This window comes from Microchirus variegatus, assembly GCF_963457635.1.
Source record: "Microchirus variegatus genome assembly, chromosome: 12".
In the NCBI taxonomy this organism is placed as follows: domain Eukaryota; kingdom Metazoa; phylum Chordata; class Actinopteri; order Pleuronectiformes; family Soleidae; genus Microchirus; species Microchirus variegatus.
In genome coordinates, this window is record NC_139813.1 from 27,871,980 (window position 1) to 27,890,249 (window position 18,270).

General features: G+C 41.7%; 1 protein-coding gene across 1 annotated transcript in view; it reads right to left on the minus strand.

Moving 5' to 3' along the window:
* The window catches only part of col12a1b (collagen, type XII, alpha 1b), a 114,113-nt gene that overhangs the window by 16,124 nt on the left and 79,719 nt on the right, over positions 1 to 18,270 (minus strand). Inside the window, exons 44-59 of the mRNA XM_083898677.1 lie at positions 17,906 to 18,045; positions 17,671 to 17,800; positions 16,068 to 16,207; positions 14,261 to 14,390; positions 14,015 to 14,154; positions 13,784 to 13,913; positions 11,425 to 11,567; positions 9,462 to 9,591; positions 8,700 to 8,842; positions 6,077 to 6,206; positions 5,568 to 5,690; positions 4,150 to 4,296; positions 3,941 to 4,057; positions 565 to 717; positions 384 to 458; positions 76 to 215 (exon numbers count right to left, since the gene is read on the minus strand). Coding sequence (XP_083754803.1) covers positions 76 to 215; positions 384 to 458; positions 565 to 717; positions 3,941 to 4,057; positions 4,150 to 4,296; positions 5,568 to 5,690; positions 6,077 to 6,206; positions 8,700 to 8,842; positions 9,462 to 9,591; positions 11,425 to 11,567; positions 13,784 to 13,913; positions 14,015 to 14,154; positions 14,261 to 14,390; positions 16,068 to 16,207; positions 17,671 to 17,800; positions 17,906 to 18,045 — 2,111 coding nt within the window. The remainder of the gene's footprint in view (positions 1 to 75; positions 216 to 383; positions 459 to 564; positions 718 to 3,940; positions 4,058 to 4,149; positions 4,297 to 5,567; positions 5,691 to 6,076; positions 6,207 to 8,699; positions 8,843 to 9,461; positions 9,592 to 11,424; positions 11,568 to 13,783; positions 13,914 to 14,014; positions 14,155 to 14,260; positions 14,391 to 16,067; positions 16,208 to 17,670; positions 17,801 to 17,905; positions 18,046 to 18,270) is intronic.

Below are 18,270 nucleotides of genomic sequence, written 5' to 3' on the forward strand. Positions count from 1 at the left end.
TTTGTTTGATGGTGAAGCTTGTGAATTTATTACTTCATAAAGTTTTTATTAAAACAAACAAACAAACAAACAAACCTGCATTCCTGAAGGTCCGACGACATCGAACGCTCCGACCATGTCTGAGACGAAGTGTTTGACTTTAGTGAAACTGTCTTCTCCGATGCTCCACGAGCCGTCGATGAGGAAAACCAAGTCTGCTTTAGCTCCTTTACAAACTGAAGAGGGAAAACAAACAAACAAACAAACAAACAATGACGTTAGTGTGCTTTAATGTCCAGCAGGGGGAGCTGAGACACGTGACCACGCGTCGTAATCATGTGTTTAATAGTTTAGTAATTAGCTTCTGTCACAGACGTGGCTGGACTGTACCATGGTGTTCTTACCTGCCCAGGCGGGGGGGATGGTGGGAGGAGGTGCTGGTGTTGGTGGGAGTGTCGGAACAGGAGTGGGCTTCACCACTGTGACAAAGCAGGGGTGACGTCAGTGTGTTTGTCATAAACAACAACAACAACAACAGTAAAACAGTTGGTTTATTCCACACGTGTTGACGTTGTAAACACTCACGCGTCCTCTCTTTAGCGCTAACGCCCGGTCCTTCCAGGTTTGGCGTCTGGACGAAGACGGCGGCCGTGTACAGAGCGTCGGGCGACAGTCCGTCAAAGCAGTACTGAGGGGCGCCCGCGGGGATGGTGATCTCCTGCTGCCCTCTGCTGGACGCTGCACGCCACAGACAAACATCACTTTAGACTTAAAGGGTCAGAGGTCAGAGGTCAACAAGGCAGAGAAATGGGAAATAAGCTAGTTTTTCTGATTCGTGACAAAACTGCAATTGAGCGTTGTCGATCTTCTTTGTTAGCATCCTGTCTTTGAGACGATCTGCACGTCTAAAGGTGACTACAGTCACAGCGCCACCTACGGGCAACAGGAAGCTAATTTTAGCAAGAGAATGTTTCTTCTCCTGCATGAAAAACTACTAACTGGAATTCACCATGGAAACAGTGTTTGACGTTAGCAGCAACTGCTAACACTGATCCTACTGGCTACAGTGGCAGCTAGCAGCTACAGTAGTACCAGCAAGTTAGTGGCAACAATAACAACAAACTACGGTAACTACAGAAGCAGCAAGCTAGCAGCTACAGTGCTAGCTCCAACAGCACCAAGATACATCTGCACGTCTAAACGTGACTGAGTATAGTCAGAGCGCCACCTGCTGGCTGCAATGGCAGCTAGCAGCTAGAGTAGCAGAAAGGTGGCAGCTACAGTAGTAGCTTCAATAGAAGCAGCAGTATCAGCAAGTTAGCGACTACAATAGCATCTACAATAGCAACCAACAGCAGCAGCAACTTGGCAACTACCTTGGTGGGAAGCAACAAGCTAGCAGCTACAACAGCACCTAGATACATTTGCACATCTAAAGGTGAGTATAGTCACAGCGCCACCTACTGGCAACAGGGAGCTAACGTTAGCAAGAGCTTGTTTTAGTTCTCTGCCATGAAAAACTACTAACTGGAGTTCTTTATTAAAACAGATAAATAATAAATAAAATTCAGGCTAAAACCTAGCATGATTATTAAAGTCGTGCTGCTGTGAAAGGTTTTTAATCACCGTGGAAACGGTGTTTGACGTTAGCAGCAACTGCTAACACTGACACTGCTGGCTACAGTGGCAGCTAGCAGCTAAATTAGCAGAAAGGTGGCAGCTACAGTAGAAGCAGCAGCACCAGCAAGTTAGCGGCTACAATAGCAGCCACGACAAGGTACATCTGCACGTTTAAAAGTGCGTATCGCCACAGCGCCACCTACTGGCAACAGGGAGGAAGCGTTGAGTGATATATATTCTGTACATCATTTGATGTACATGGAATTTTAGGGGCCCAGTGGCCACAGGAAGCAACAGCAACAACAAGTTCATATCTAAATCTATTTAAAACACGGTTGTCAGAGAAACACAAATATAAAAACTCTTCTCCAGTGAAGTGTTTACATCGCGGCGCTCCGGCTCCGTGATATATTCATAATAAGGCTTCGTATTTACACGGCGCGTCACAGTCGCCACAAACAAACAAAAGTGTGTTTATGACACGGATGATGGAGCCACGTTCTCAGAGAAGCTCTCAGCTTTAAACAACAAGCGCTTCATCATCAGCTGTCGGCCGAGCGGCCGCAGCAGCAGCTCCCATGATGCAACGCTGCTGCGCGGAACAACAACAACAACAACACTCTACGTCGGACGCCGCTCGACGTGATTGTTGAAGAAAAAGAAAGATAACGGATCTGTGGTCGGAATCATCGTTAGACACATCACAGGCTGCAGGGATTACGTCTGATAAACATCAGTGAAGAACGAGCCACTGTTCTGGAGTCAGATTAAGTTAGACAGACTTTAACAACCACTCACTCTCCCACACCAAAGCCCATAGAGAAAATCAGTGATTTTAGCTCACAGGGACACAGGAACTGCTGGTCTACTGCTGCCTCGTGTGGTCACTTTGTGTCTCATCGCACACTCGTCGCTCATATATGATGATGACGGACACGTCAGCAGAGAGTTTACGGACAGGTGAAGGACGTGTGTGTGTGTGTGTGTGACCCTCTGTCATTGGTTAAAACAGCATATCTGTAAATCACGGCTAAACGTGCTAATGATTAGCATGGAGATGTTTAATTATCCACGCTGCAAACTCACATCCAGGTGTGAATCTGATCCAGATGAGAATCAAAGACTGTGTCGTGTGTTTGTAAAGGGTGTAAAACACACACACACACACACACACACACACACACACACACACACACACACACACACACACACACACAGGGCGTGCACGTTAAAAGCTCGGACGTCGGCTGCTTTTAAATCTCTGCCAAAACTTCCATCCAGTAATAATCACAAAGACGACGCCTGGAGATAAACAGGAAAATAAAAATGCTCCATCTGATAAACGCTGAGATGACTTCATCTGAGACTCTGAGACATCTGGTCTATCACATGTTATCATGTCCATCAGGGTCCTAATGTGGACACACCATCGTCCATCACGGTCCTTCTGAGGACACACCATCGTCCACCAGGGTCCTACTGAGGACACACCGTCGTCCATCAGGGTCCTACTGAGGACACACCATCGTCCATCACGGTCCTTCTGAGGACACACCATCGTCCATCACGGTCCTACTGAGGACACACCATCGTCCAACAGTCAAACGTGATTATTCAATTTGCTGAAAAAAACTATTGTATTTCACTTTTTCTGAGCTTGTTCAGCGCTGTTTGTTTTGTTTGTTAGCAGGTCGACGTAGCTTTGCAGCTAGTACAGTAGCTGCTAATGTAGCTGCTAACACAGAAGTCTCAAACACTCGTGTCAAAGGGTTAGGGTTCAAATACTGATGCCACAGCAGCTAAAACTAGCTGCAAACAACAAACTCCAAGGCCATGGCATTTGGCTAGGGCAGATGCTAACATATTGATGCTACAGGGTCTGGCTAAACTAGCTACTAACAACAAACCCCAGATGCCATTGGCTACAGTAGATGCTAACATACTGATGCAGCAGGGTCTGGCTAAACTAGCTGCTAACAACAAACCACCGAGGCCACTGGATACAGTCGATGCTAACATACTGATGCTAAAGGGTAAACTAGCTGCTAACGTCAACACAGATGCCCTAGCGCCTAGCAACAATGGCACACACTGTCACGCTAACGTAGCTCCTGGTACGGTATGGTATTTGGATAAATGAATCAAACATCAAAACATGGCTGCTTCAGCCGCTAGTGTAGCTAATCTGCGTTCTCCTCTTGGACGGGACTTTAGCGCCCCCTTTCTGTCAAATCCAGTGGAACAGTAAAACTGACTGCTGTGCTAAATGTTGCTAACGCTCCATGTGACAGGTCAGAGGAAGTGACGGCGTCAGGTGACGCCCGTGTGGGCGGAGACTTACGGTCCACGGGGTTGAGTCTGATGCGGTACGACGTAGCCGCGCGGTGAGGAGCCCATTTGATGCAGAACTTGTCGTGGTCGACGCCGTACGTCTCGATGTTGGACACGTTCAGGTCCACTGAGGACACACGGAGACATTTCATCACACACCGGTCTTTGCGTCGTCGTGCACGTGAAAAAACACCGTTAGCTACACGTGTTTTTACGTACGCGTGGTTCCCTTCCCGTTGAGCGGCGCGCTCGTGCCGCCGGTGTACTGAGCGATGACTTTGACGTCGTACGTGGTTCCAGGCTGAAGGTTGTGCAGCGTGTACGACGTCACGTCGCCCACGAAGAAGTCCATGGGCGGATCGGAGCCTGAGGAGAAGAAGAAGTAAACGAGTAATGTTAGATCTGAACGGAGAAGAAGTCCATGGGCGGATCGGAGCCTGAGGAGGAGGAGATGAGTTTCAGTAGTACTTTAGTATTAGATTTAGCAGTTTTAGTCGTAGTTTTGTAGCAGTTTTAGTCGTAACTTTGTAGTAGTTCTAGTTGTAGTTTTGCAGTAGTTTTAGTCGTAATTTTAGTAGGAGTTTTAGTCGTAGTTTTGTAGTAGTTTTAGGTGTAGTTTAGTAGTAGTTTTAGTTGTAGTTTAGTAGTAGTTTTAGTCGTAGTTTAGTAGTAATTTTAGTTGTAGTAGTTTTAGTCGTAGTTTAGTAGTCGTTTTAGTTGTAGTTTTGTCTTAGTTTAATAGCAGTTTTAGTAATAGTTTTAGTTGTAGTTTAGAAGCAGTTTTAGTCGTAGTTTAGTAGGAGCTTTAGTCGTAGTTTAGTAGTAGTTTTAGTTGTAGTAGATTAGTAGTAGTTTAGTAATAGTTTTAGTCGTAGTTTTAGTAGTAGATTTCGTAGTAATATTAGTATTAGTTTAGTAGTAGTTTTAGTTGTAGTTTAGTAGTAGTTTTAGTCATAGTTTAGTAGTAATTTCAGTTGTAGTAGTTTTAGTCGTAGTTTAGTAGTAGTTTTAGTTGTAGTTTTGTCTTAGTTTAATAGCAGTTTTAGTAATAGTTTTAGTTGTAGTTTAGAAGCAGTTTTAGTCGTAGTTTAGTAGGAGCTTTAGTCGTAGTTTAGTAGTAGTTTTAGTTGTAGTAGATTAGTAGTAGTTTAGTAATAGTTTTAGTCGTAGTTTTAGTAGTAGATTTCGTAGTAATATTAGTATTAGTTTAGTAGTAGTTTTAGTTATAGTTTAGTAATAGTTTTAGTCATAGTTTAGTCGTAATTTAGCAGTAGTTTTGTAGTAGTTTATTAATAGATTAGTTGTAGTTTTAGTCGTCGTTTAGTAGTAGTTTTAGTCGTAGTTTAGTTGTAGTTTTGTAGTAGATTAGTCGTAGTTTAGTAGTAGTTTTAGTCGTAGTTTAGTAGTAGCTTTAGTCGTCGTTTAGTAGTAGTTTTAGTTGTAGTTGTGTAATAGTTTTACTCGTAGTATTAGTAGTAGATTTAGTAGTAGATTTCATAGCAGTTTTATGATGAGTGAACTCACTTCCTGTAGGAGAGTAGATGAGTTTCAGTAGTAGTTTAGTAGTAGTTTCAGCAGTAGTTTCAGCAGTAGTTTCAGCAGTAGTTTAGTAGTATTTTTATGATGAATGAACTCACTTCCTGTCGGAGAGTAGATGAGTCTGTAACCCTGGACTGGAGCAGAAACAGGATCCCAGGAGACTCTGAAGCGAGTGTACCATTCATCTGAGACTCTGAGGTTTCTGGGGCTGAGAAGACCCACTGTGACACACACACACACACACACACACACGTTACAGTAAAACACACATGTATTTCATCTGTTTCTATCATTTAAAAACAACACAAAAAGTGCTGTCACATAAAAACAAACAATAAAAAACGGCAGAAAAAATATATAAAAATGATTAAATGATGATAAAAACAACACAAACAAACAAATAAAAACAGGTGAACGCGGCTCTGCAGAAGCCCAGGAACGACTCATTTATCTGGACCAGGTGTGTGTGGAGCAGGAAAACATGGAGGACAGTGGATGACCAGGATTAGGACTCAGGATTCTCAACAAGGGAATAAAACATGGATATTTCATGGAAAATGTGGTGGTCAGGAGGTCAGGAGGTCAGGTGATGACATCACTCCCTCACCTGTGCGTCCGTTCCCGTTGAGTTCTCCTCCAGGACCCTCTGCGTACACGGCCTCCACAGTGATGTTGTACGGTGTGTCAGGGTTCAGGTTCTGCAGCATGGCGTTGTTTCTGTTTCCAGGGACGGTCGTCTGAGGAGGTCAGAGGTCAGAGGTCAGAGGTTAGAGGTCAGAGGTTAGAGGATGTCAGACGCAGGAGGAACGTACGTGTTTGTTTGTAGAAAAGTGACGTTTTTTTTTACTCACAGCTGCAAATAATGGTGAGATAATTGATCAGGTGATTTAATGTGATTTTGATGTTTGAGTGTTTTAATGTTTCAGTGTCTTCATCAGTCAGGAAACAACAAACAAACACATTTTTGAGTGATTTTAAAAATCTGGACAGAAATGAAAGAAACTGAGAAATGTGGAGTTTTTAAGACTGAGTCATGGTTTAAAACATGAGTCAGATCATTTAAACCTGAGCTTCAGCTGAGGAGTTTACGAGTAGTTTAGTAGTACTTTAGTAGTGCTTTTCGGAGTAGTTCAGTAGTAGTTTAGTCATAGTTTTAGTAGTAGTTTAGTAGTACTTTTAGTAGGAGTTTAGTCATAGTTTTAGTAGTAGTTTAGTAGTACTTTTAGTAGGAGTTTAGTCATAGTTTTAGTAGTACTTTTAGTAGTCGTTTTAGTAGTATTTTAGTAGTGCTTTTCGGAGTAGTTTAGTAGTAGTTTAGTCATAGTTTTAGTAGTAGTTTTGTAGTAGTTTAGTAGTACTTTAAGTAGTAGTTTCAGTAGTATTTTGTAGTAGTTTTAGTAGTAGTTGTAGTCGTCGTTTAGTCATAGTTTAGTAGTAGTTTTAGTAGTACTTAAGTGGTACTTTTAATAGTAGTTTCAGTAGTATTTTATTATTGGTTTTAGTAGTAGTTTTAGTATTACTTTAGTAGTAGTTTAGTCATCGTTTTACTTTTAGGAGTAGTTTTAGTAGTATTTTAGTCGTAGTTTTGGTCATAGCTTTGTAGTAGTTTAGTAGTACTTTTAGAAGTAGTTTAATAGTAGTTTCAGTAGTATTTTAGTAGTAGTTTTGTAGTATTTTAGTAGTAGTTGTCGTAGTAGTTGTCGTTTAGTCATAGTTTAGTAGTAGTTTTAGTAATAGTTTAGTAGTAGTTTTAGCAGTATTTTAGTAGTAGTTTAGTAGTAGTTGTTTAGTCATAGTTTAGTAATAGTTTTAGTAGTATTTTAGTAGTAGTTTCTGGGAGTCAATGGAGCAGTGGGCGGGGTTCAGACGCCGGTCTTCTGCGTGATGATTGGAGGACGTGTCTAAAAGGCGGAGTCAGTCTTTTGATTGACAGTTTCCATGACTTCAGCGTGTGTGGATCAGCTGATAAACTGAGCTGAACGTGAATAATCATCGTCCTCAGATTCACTGACGACAGATTCACTAACAAGAGGAAACACAGCTGCACTGACTCCGCCCCCTGACTCCGCCCCCTGACTCCTAAGTGAAGACATTAATAACGTTATTATGGCTCAGTTTGAAACTGTTTGTTTAAACCAGTCTGTAATTGTTCTGTAATCTGTGATTGATGATGAGACCGAGCCAAAGGAATTCTGGGAAGTGATGACATCACTGCATAGTTTGAGAGGAACATCACAAGAAGAAAACCCTGAGAACAACGTGATGATGTCATCATGATGAAGGATTCAGCTCACTCACTCTCCCACACCAAAGTCACTCACTCACTCTCCCACACCAAAGTCACTCACTCTCCCACACCAAAGTCACTCACTCTCCCACACCAAAGTCACTCACTCTCCTACACCAAAGTCACTCACTCTCTCACACCAAAGTCACTCACTCTTCCACACCAGTCACTCACTCTCCTCACACCAAAGTCACTCACTCTCCCACACCAAAGTCACTCACTCTCCTACACCAAAGTCACTCACTCTCCTACACCAAAGTCGCTCACTCTCCCACACCAAAGTCGCTCATTCTCCCACACCAGTCACTCACTCTCCTACACCAAAGTCACTCACTCTCCCACACCAAAGTCACTCACTCTCGCACACCAAAGTCACTCACTCTCCCACACCAAAGTCACTCACTCTCTCACACCAAAGTCACTCACTCTCCCACACCAAAGTCACTCACCCTCTCACACCAAAGTCACTCACTCTCCCACACCAAAGTCACTCACTCTCTCACACCAAAGTGACTCACTCTCCCACACCAAAGTGACTCACTCTCCCACACCAAAGTCACTCACTCTCCCACACCAAAGTCACTCACTCTCCAACACACCAAAGGAACTCACTCTCCCACACCAAAGTCACTCACTCTCCCACACCAAAGTCCATAGAGTAAACCAGTGATTTTAACATCACAGCACACAGGAGTTCACAGGAGTTGTTGATCCACTGCTGCCTCCATCACTAACTTACAATGACTGATTTTAGTGAATTCAGCTTTTAAAATATTTACTTTAGACTTAACTCAGTGACACAAAGTGACCACACGAGGCAGCAGAGGACCAGCAGCTCCTGTGTCCCTGTGAGCTAAAATCACTGGTTTTCTCTATGGGGTTTGGTGTGTGAGAGTGAGTGGTTGAGTGAACATATTTAGTGTATATATATTAACACACTCACAAACTCAGTGATGGGGTCTCCGGTCAGGGGGGCGTAGGCGATCTTGTATTGTCTGACAGGACCTTCAGCGTGATCCCAGCCGATGGTCAGGGTGTTGGTGGTGGCATCAAACACTCGCATGTTCCTGGGACCAGCACGAGGCACTGCAACACACACACACACACACACACACACACACACACACACACACACACACACACACACACACACACACACACACACACCACACACACACACACAGTGGTTAACTGCATTATTTTGCAGATAGATTTCACCAAATAAATGACAAATGCAGCAGGTTTGAAGCAGATATCTCTGACTGTGCAGTAAGTTAAAGTCTACGACATCTTTAAGAACACGTTCACGTCTTTATCTTCACTGTTAGACAGACTTTAACAACAGGAAACTGAAGTTTGTAAACCACTCACTCTCTCACACCAAAGCCCATAGAGAAAACCAGTGATTTTAGCTCACAGGGACACAGGAGCTGCTGGTCCTCTGCTGCCTCGTGTGGTCACTTTGTGTCACTGAAGTTAATCCAAATGAAGTTTTTTAAAAGCTGAATTCATTAAAATCAGTCATTGTAAGTTAGTGATGGAGGCAGCAGTGGATCAACAACTCCTGTGAACTCCTGTGTGCTGTGATGTTAAAATCACTGGTTTACTCTATGGACTTTGGTGTGGGAGAGTGAGTGACTTTGGTGTGGCAGAGTGAGTGACTTTGGTGTGGCAGAGTGAGTGGTCTACAGTCACAGTGACGTACATGTTTTGCCGCTGTCCTTCACAGGTCGTCCTTCTCCGTCAGCGTACAGCGCAGACACACTGACAGAGTACGGAGTGTCTGGGATCAGGTTGTCCAGGAACGCCGTGTTCAGGTTCCCTGGAACCAGAACCTTTGTTTTTTTAAGAGAAGAAGAAGAAGAAGATTTTAGATTTAACCATTAAATGATTAAAAAACACACACACACAGATCACGTCCATAATGAGTTCACTGTTGATCGCTGATGTTCTTCTGCCAGAGTTTCTGCTCAAACACTAACAAAGACACATAAACACTGTGTGTGTGTGTGTGTGTGTGTGTGTGTGTGTGTGTGTGTGTGTGTGTGTGTGTGTGTGTGTGTGCGCGGCGAGTGAGCGCTCTGTCATCACGATGATCTCTGACTCTTCAGTGTGTGACGTCGGCTCAAATCGATCTTCACGCCAAACCACGTTTGTCTTCTACTGAAGACGTTAGTGTCAGTGACCAGGTCAAAGGTCAAAGGTCATCTGGACTCATCATTCACAGCACAGACAGAGGTCAGACAGAGGTCAACAGGAATCCGCCACAAACACACGTGTGTCTAATCTGAGTCTCACTGAGATCCAGACGTCTGCAGCAGAGCGTGAAACAGAGCGTGAAAGAGCGCTGATTCCCTGTAACCACGGTAACCACGGTGACCGCACATGTCCACGTGTGCGACATCCAAACCAACACTGAAGGAAACATTAACAACAACAACAGGACCAAAGAGAAGAAGAAGAAGAAGAGAGAGTCTGACCCCACGCTGACCTCTGACCTCACTGTGGGTCATCAACAGTCCCAGGTCAAAGGTCAGGACCTACAGGACCAGGACAGCAGACCAGTCGAGGTCAAGACTCCCGGGTCAAGACCTCAAAAGACAAGACTCAGAGGTCCAAAGACCAACAAGTCTCAAATGAAGTCCTACAACAGGACCAAGACCTACAAGACTCAAACATCAAGGGAAGAACCAGGTCAAGACCAGGAAATCCAAACCAGGACCTTTAAGTCTGACATGAAGTCTTAAATCAGGAATCAAATCCATAGACTTCTGAATTAGGACCATAACCAACAGGTCCTCAGTCTGGAATAAAGTCAAATAAGTCTCAAATGAGCCTCAAGTAGGATCAAGACCTGATCTAAAACCACAAGAGAAGACCCAGGATTAAGAAATCTAAAGGCAGGACTTTTCAGCCTCAAGAGAAGTCTTGAGTCAGGAACTAAATCATGAACTTTCTGAGTCAGGATCTCAGGATAAATAAGAATAGAAATCAAGAAAAAGTCGATCTTAAATCCAGACCAAAATGCATCCATGAGATTACTCAGATTACAGCTGATTTATCTGATCAGAGCCACCTGGTTCTGATGAGTCTGAACATTAACGTCCATTAACGAGAGGAATCACCAGATTAGATTAATGACCGGGTCAGATTAATGACCGGGTCAGATTAGTCAGTCGTGAAATTTATCATGAGCTTTGATGTTTGCCATGATGTCATCATCATCATCATCATCATCATCATCATCGCTCTGTTTAAACAAGCAAATTAAACACAGCAGTGACATAATCACACACACACACACACACACACACACACACACACACACACACACACACACACACACACACACACACACACACACACACACACACACACACACACACACACACACACACACACACACACACACACACACCACACACACACCCACACACACCCACACACACACACACACACACCTGAATAATCTCCTAATCTGACCTCACGTCACATTTATTATGACTTTAAAGGTGAAACAACATCAACATCAATGTTTTTTTGGGACGTTCTTCACTGGTGACCTCAGAAGGAACCCTGACTCCTCCCCTGACTCCTCCCCTGACTCCTCCCCCTGAGGTCACAGATCGTGTGTGTGTGTGTGTGTGTGTGTGTGTGCAGAAACTCACCGACTCAGCAGGTTTAGCTCCGGTCAGCGGGGCGTAGGTGACCCGGTACTGTTGGACCTGACCTGTGGCCGGCTCCCAGCGCACGTTCAGGCTGTTGGGGGTGGGATTATACACCTTAATGTTCTTGGGCGGCGTGCGGGGAACTGCAGGGGTCACACAGAGGTCACACAGAGGTCACACAGAGGTCACACAGAGAGAGACAGTGAGGTCACACAGAGGTCACAGAGAGGTCACACAGAGGTCACACAGAGAGAGACAGTGAGGTCACACAGAGGTCACAGAGAGGTCACAGAGAGGTCACACAGAGGTCACACAGAGAGAGACAGTGAGGTCACACAGAGGTCACAGAGGTCACAGAGAGGTCACAGAGAGGTCACAGTGAAGTGAGGACGCGTCGACATCCTCCAGTTAGAGACTAAACACCAGAACAAAGTGGGACAAACGTCCACTTCTACATGGACCAGATGTTCACATGTAATCTGGATTATCATCTTAAACTCACTCACTTCCTGTTTTTAATTTAACGCAAGTCGGATTAAACTGTTTCTGTGGTTTTTCAGCTTCTTAAATCTATTAAGAATGACAGAAATGAGCAAAGTCTTTGTCTTTTTTCACTTTAGGACGCATTGATTCCTCAATTAAAGGCCAAAAGATTGCAAATGTTTACAATGTTTACAGATGTTTACAATGTGTACAAAGTTTTTTGATGTTTACGATGTTTACAACGTTTACAATGTTTACAATGTTAACAGTGTTAAACAATGTTTACAGATGTTTACGATGTTAACATGTTTACGATGTTAACAATGTTTACAGTGTTTACAATATTTACAGATGTTTACGATGTTTACAATGTTTAAATGTTTACGATGTTTACATAAAAGTGTTAAACAATGTTTACAATGTTTACAGATTTTTACGATGTTTACAATGTTTACAATATTTATGATGTTTACAATATTTACAGATGTTTGCGATGTTTACAATGTTTACGATGTTTAGATGTTAATGATGTTTACGATGTTAACGCACGTTCAAGAGCGAGATAATTATTTTAGCAGAAGTTTTACATTTTTAAAATCTTGAAAACTGCTTCTGAAATCACATAATCCAATCATCTGGATTATTCTAATCCCAGCAAACAGTGGATTATCACTGGATTATCGGAGGACTTTTATTATTTACATCAAGTTGATTTTTGGCCATAAAAATTCAGTCTTTACAGTAAACATCATAATCTCAGATTAGATTAGTTTTTTTTACAGGAAAACTGCACTAATGATTGAATTAAAGTGGATTTTCAAAATAAAGTGACAGAGAGATTCTTCTTGTTCTTCAAACTCAGAGTGAAGTCGTGTGTTTATGAGCGAGCGCTGCAGACGTTTGTGTTTATGTAAAAACTCTTAAATTCCTCTTAAACTGAAGCAGATGTGGATTTTTCCGCTCGCAGACGCTCACATTTGAGGAAAAAACCTAAAACGGAGAAAGAAAATTCTCCAGTGATTTTCTGATGATTCATCGTTTCTTTACTGCGTTTCTTCCTCGTGTTTTGGATCCGTTTCATGTTTTAGATCAAACTCAACGAGACAAAGTCTCCGGGGACAAAAGGACAAGAAAAAAACAACAAAGCTGGAAAGAGTTAGCGCTTCATAAAAAACACCTTTAGCTTCTTATTTACACTGACGGGAGCAAAGATGAAGTCAGACCCTCATTCTGAGAGTTTAAGTCAGGCTTTTGAGATTAAAGTCAGAATTCTGAGATTTTAAGTCAGGCTTTTGATATTAAAGTCAGAATTCTGAGATTTCAAGTCGGGCTTTTGAAATTAAAATCAGGCTTTTGAGATTAAAGTCAGAATTTTGAGAGTTTAAGACAGGCTTTTGAGATCAAAGTCAGAATTCTGAGATTTTAAGTCGGGCTTTTGAAATTAAAATCAGGCTTTTGATATTAAAGTCAGAATTCTGAGAGTTTAAGACAGGCTTTTGAGATTAAAGTCAGAATTTTGAGTTTTAAGGTCAGGCTTTGACATTAAAGTCAGAAATCGGAGATTTTAAGTCAGAATTCAGAGATTTTAAGTCAGAATTCTGAGATTTAAAGTCAGAATTCTGAGATTTTAAGTCGGGCTTTTGAAATTAAAATCAGGCTTTTGATATTAAAGTCAAAATTCTGAGAGTTTAAGACAGGCTTTTGAGATTAAAGTCCGAATTTTGAGTTTTAAGGTCAGGCTTTGACATTAAAGTCAGAAATCGGAGATTTTAAGTCAGAATTCAGAGATTTTAAGTCAGAATTCTGAGATTTAAAGTCAGAATTCTGAGATTTAAAGTCAGGCTTTTGAGATATTAACGGCTGATGTCAGACTCACGTGTTTTTCCGTTGTCAGACTGACGCAGACCTTCTCCCTCTGGATAAACGGGCACCACAGTCACAGTGTAGGGCGTGTCCGACAGGAGGTTCCTCAGGACGGTGTTGGTGGTGCCGCCCGACACCTGCTCCTGCTCACGCACACACACACATTAATAACCCAGATTACTGTAGACTATGTATATGACGTAATAATCTGACAGACAAAACCTGTCTCTGTGTGAAAGCTCACCATGTCTTCAGCTCCGGCGGTCGTGGGGACGTAGAAGATGCGATACTGACGTACGTTGCCCTCTGCTGGATCCCAGCGTACCTTCAGGGAGCTGGTGGTCGGATCAGTGACCTTCAGGTTCTTCACTCCTCCCAGAGCCTCTGTGGACCACACACACACACGCACACACACACACAGAGTGGTGAATGGGTGAAAAGCTCTATATAAACTCTGTCTAAAATCATTCATCATGATGATCAAACTCACTGGTCTTCCCGTTCTCAGACGAGCGTTTTCCTTCAGCGTCGGCGTAAACAGGCACCAGCGTCACTTTGTACTCGGTGTCTGGAAGAAGATCTCTGAGAACTGTGTTTGTGGTGATGCCAGACACCTGAGTCTGTCAACGACAACAGACAATAATGAGTTAGTGACTTAAACCTGATGATCTCTTCTGAGACTTTCCTCAATAAAATGGATTCATCCAAGCTCGTGTTATTGTTAGCTGTGTTAGCTACGACTCATCAATATAAGACAGTGTTGATAGTTTTCTCTGGTGAAGTTAGTTTAGTTTAAGGTAAAGTAAAAGTTTAAGGAAGCAGAAAACGCAACATTAACGATGCTAACTGTCATAAAACACCAAAGAATAAAAGAATGTTTACCTTAATGTTGAGCTAAGTGTAGTTTAGCTTCACTTCACTTAGATTTCTCTTAAAGTTAAGCTAGCTACATTAAGCTGAGTGTAGCTGAAGTTATCTTATTTAAGCTTAGCTTGGTTTAGTTTAGTTTAGTTTAGTCTTGTCTTGTTTAGCTTAGCTTAGTTTAGCATGGTTCAGTCAATTACTTTGGCGTAGCTTAGTTTAGCATGGTTCAGTCAATTACTTTGGCTTGGTTTAGTTAGCTTAGCTTAGTGTTAGTTAGTTTAGTGTATCTTACCTTAGCTTTGTGTTTGTTAATTAGTTAGTTTAGTTTATCTTAGCTTAGTGTTGGTTAGTTTAGTGTATCTTAGCTTAGTTTAGTGTTCGTCAGTAAGTTAGTTAGTTTAGTGTATCTTAGCTTAGTTTAGTGTTAGTCAGTTAGTAAGTTAGTTTAGTGTATCTTAGCTTAGTTAAGCGTTAGTAAGTTTGTTAGTTTAGTGTATCTTAGCTTAGTTTAGCGTAAGTTAGTTAGTTTAGTGTATCTTAGCTTAGTTTAGTGTATCTTAGCTTAGTGTTAGTTAGTTAGTTTAGTGTATCTTAGCTTAGTTTAGCGTAAGTTAGTTAGTTTAGTGTATTTCAGCTTAGTGTTAGTCAGTTAGTAAGTTAGTTAGTTTAGTGTATCTTAGCTTAGTGTTAGTACGTTAGTTTAGTGTATCTTAGCTTAGTGTTAGTCAGTTAGTTAGTTAGTTAGTTTAGTGTATCTTAGCTTAGTTTAGCGTAAGTTAGTTAGTTTAGTGTATCTTAGCTTAGTTTAGTGTTCGTCAGTCAGTTAGTTAGTTTAGTGTATCTCAGCTTAGTGTTAGTCAGTTAGTAAGTTAGTTTAGTGTATCTTAGCTTAGTGTTAGTTAGTTAGTTTAGTGTATCTTAGCTTAGTTTAGCGTAAGTTAGTTAGTTTAGTGTATCTTAGCTTAGTTTAGTGTATCTTAGCTTAGTGTTAGTTAGTTAGTTTAGTGTATCTTAGCTTAGTTTAGCGTAAGTTAGTTAGTTTAGTGTATCTTAGCTTAGTTTAGTGTATTTCAGCTTAGTGTTAGTCAGTTAGTAAGTTAGTTTAGTGTATCTTAGCTTAGTGTTAGTAAGTTAGTTTAGTGTATCTTAGCTTAGTGTTAGTCAGTTAGTTAGTTAGTTAGTTTAGTGTATTTCAGCTTAGTTTAGTGTTAGTCAGTCAGTTAGTTAGTTTAGTGTATCTTAGCTTAGTGTTAGTTAGTTAGTTAGTTTAGTTTATCTTAGCTTAGTGTTAGTCAGTTAGTTAGTTTAGTGTATCTTAGCTTAGTTTGGCGTTAGTTAGTTAGTAAGTTAGTTAGTTAAGTTAAGTGAAGGTTGTTGACTTCAGTCAGATCTCCATCAGTGAATGAAGTGTGAGCAGATGAAGGTAAACCCACCATGACGTCAGGTCCTCCAGTGGCAGGAGCGTAGATGATCTGGTACGTCCTGACGTCGCCCTCGGCCGGTTCCCAGCGAACCCTGAGGGAGTTGGTGGTGGGATCTGTCACCTGGAGGTTCTTCACTCCACCCAGAGCCTCTGAAACATGGAGAACCACAGAATCACAAACCTGAGGTTTGACAGTGAAGGAGGAGGAGGACGCGTCAATATAATAACTTCATCAGCTCACTTTATCTACTGTGGAGTCACCGAATTTAAGAGTCACTTCATTCTGTCTCTGTTTTTCTTAATCATAAGTTTTGTTTTCATTAAACAAGAATTTTCAGAATCGACAAATATTAACGTTGTCTTGATCTCGTTGATAGAGAAAAAAAACTGCAGTTTGTTTATTTGAATTCAGAAAACGATGACTCAGCATTTTTCTGTTTGTTTGTTTCTCATTTGACTGATTTCTCAACAACAATAAATAAAAACCAAACGAGGCCGTAAAAGACGAGTTGTTTTCTGAGAACCTGTTTGTACAAATGTTTCTGACTGAGTTTAGTCAGAGACAATAAATATTAACATTAAAAAGTCACGGATAAATAATCACGATGTCATGAAGACGTTAGTGATTTATTTACTCGTTCAGTCGTGACGTTCGTCCTCGAGCTCGAGTCCAATTGAGTAAATCACGACTCGGTCGTTAAGAAGACGATAAAAACGAGAAGGAAGAGTCCAAAAAAATAACGTCTGCGAAAGTCGTTCCTGTTTTTCTCTGGCGTGTGAAGATGATTTCTGACGATATTAAAGGTCCAATATGCAACTTTCAGCCTCACAAGTCGAGTCACTGATCCGTTTTGTTTAATTGTGTAGCTTAGCAGGTTTAGCCTTGTCAAGTGTAGTTTATTACGGCGTTGCTTAGCGTTAGCTGCTTAAAAAATGTGTTAGCTTATTGTAGCTGAGCTTCACTCGAGTTAGCTTTGTTTTGTATAGTTTAGCTCGATCAAGTGTGCTTGATTTTAGCTTATTTTAGCTCAACTATTGTAAGTTTAGCCTTGTCAAGTTTAGTTCAGTTTACTTTGGTTTTTCTGAGCTTCAGGCAATTAGTTCACCTAGCGTAGCTTAGCTTCACTTACTTTAGCTTTGTTTTGTATAGTTTAGCTTAATTTGGTTTCTTATTTTATCTTAACTTAGTTTAGCCTTATCAACTTTAGTTTAGTTTACTTTGGTTTCTCTTAGCTTTAATTAATTAATTAGTTCGTTATCTTAGCATAGTTTAGCTTCACTTAATTTAGGTGTTAGTTTAGCTTAATTTAGTGTAGTTGATAATAGCTTATTTTAGCTTAATTAGTTTATTTTCATTTGGTTTGTTCTTTGCTTAATTTAGACGGGTCTAGTTAGTAGATTAGTTAGCTTAGCTTAATTTAGTTTGGGGAATCTTATGTTGAGGTAATGTGTTGGACCCTTTAAATCTAACAAAGTCCGACACACAGAGAGAAGAGATAACGTGCAAAGATGCCGTGTCGTGGACCTTTAGCGACGATTCTTTGTGAACACGTGATTAGCATGATTAGCATGATTAGCATGATTAGCATCATTTTTCAGCAACATTCACTCACTCGTCTTTCCCTTCTCCGCCTGACGTATTCCCTCCACGTCTGGGTAAACGGGAACGACGGCGACGTCGTAGACGGTGTCGGACTCCAGGTTCCTCAGGACGGTGTTGGTCGTCCCGCCTGACACTTCCTCCTGTTCACCAGGGGAACGGGGAAAAAAAAACATCGCGATCAGTCCGATTCCGAAAATCCGATCACAGCCGGAAAACAAGACATCGGCGTCAAAGTGGTTTCCTACCGTTTGCTCTTCTCCTCCCGGCTGAGCGGCGTAGAAGACTTTGTAGGTTCGGACGTTACCGACCGCCGGTTGCCAGCGGACGGCCAGCGAGCTGAAGGTCGGGTCGGTCACCTGCAGGTTCTTTACTGCTCCCATTGGATCTGAGGAAGAGGAGGAGGAGGAAGTTCTTCACTACAGTTATTCAAACGATTCTAATCTCCTTTAATCACAGAGATACACTTTCTGTGATAAATAGTCCGATATCGTCGGCGTACAGAGAATTCACGATAAGGATAAACGACTTCCTGTCTGCGGCTTTTGACGGATCGGTCTGAATCTTCTTCCACATTAAAGTTTGGAAAGACTCCGCCCACTGATGACGTCAC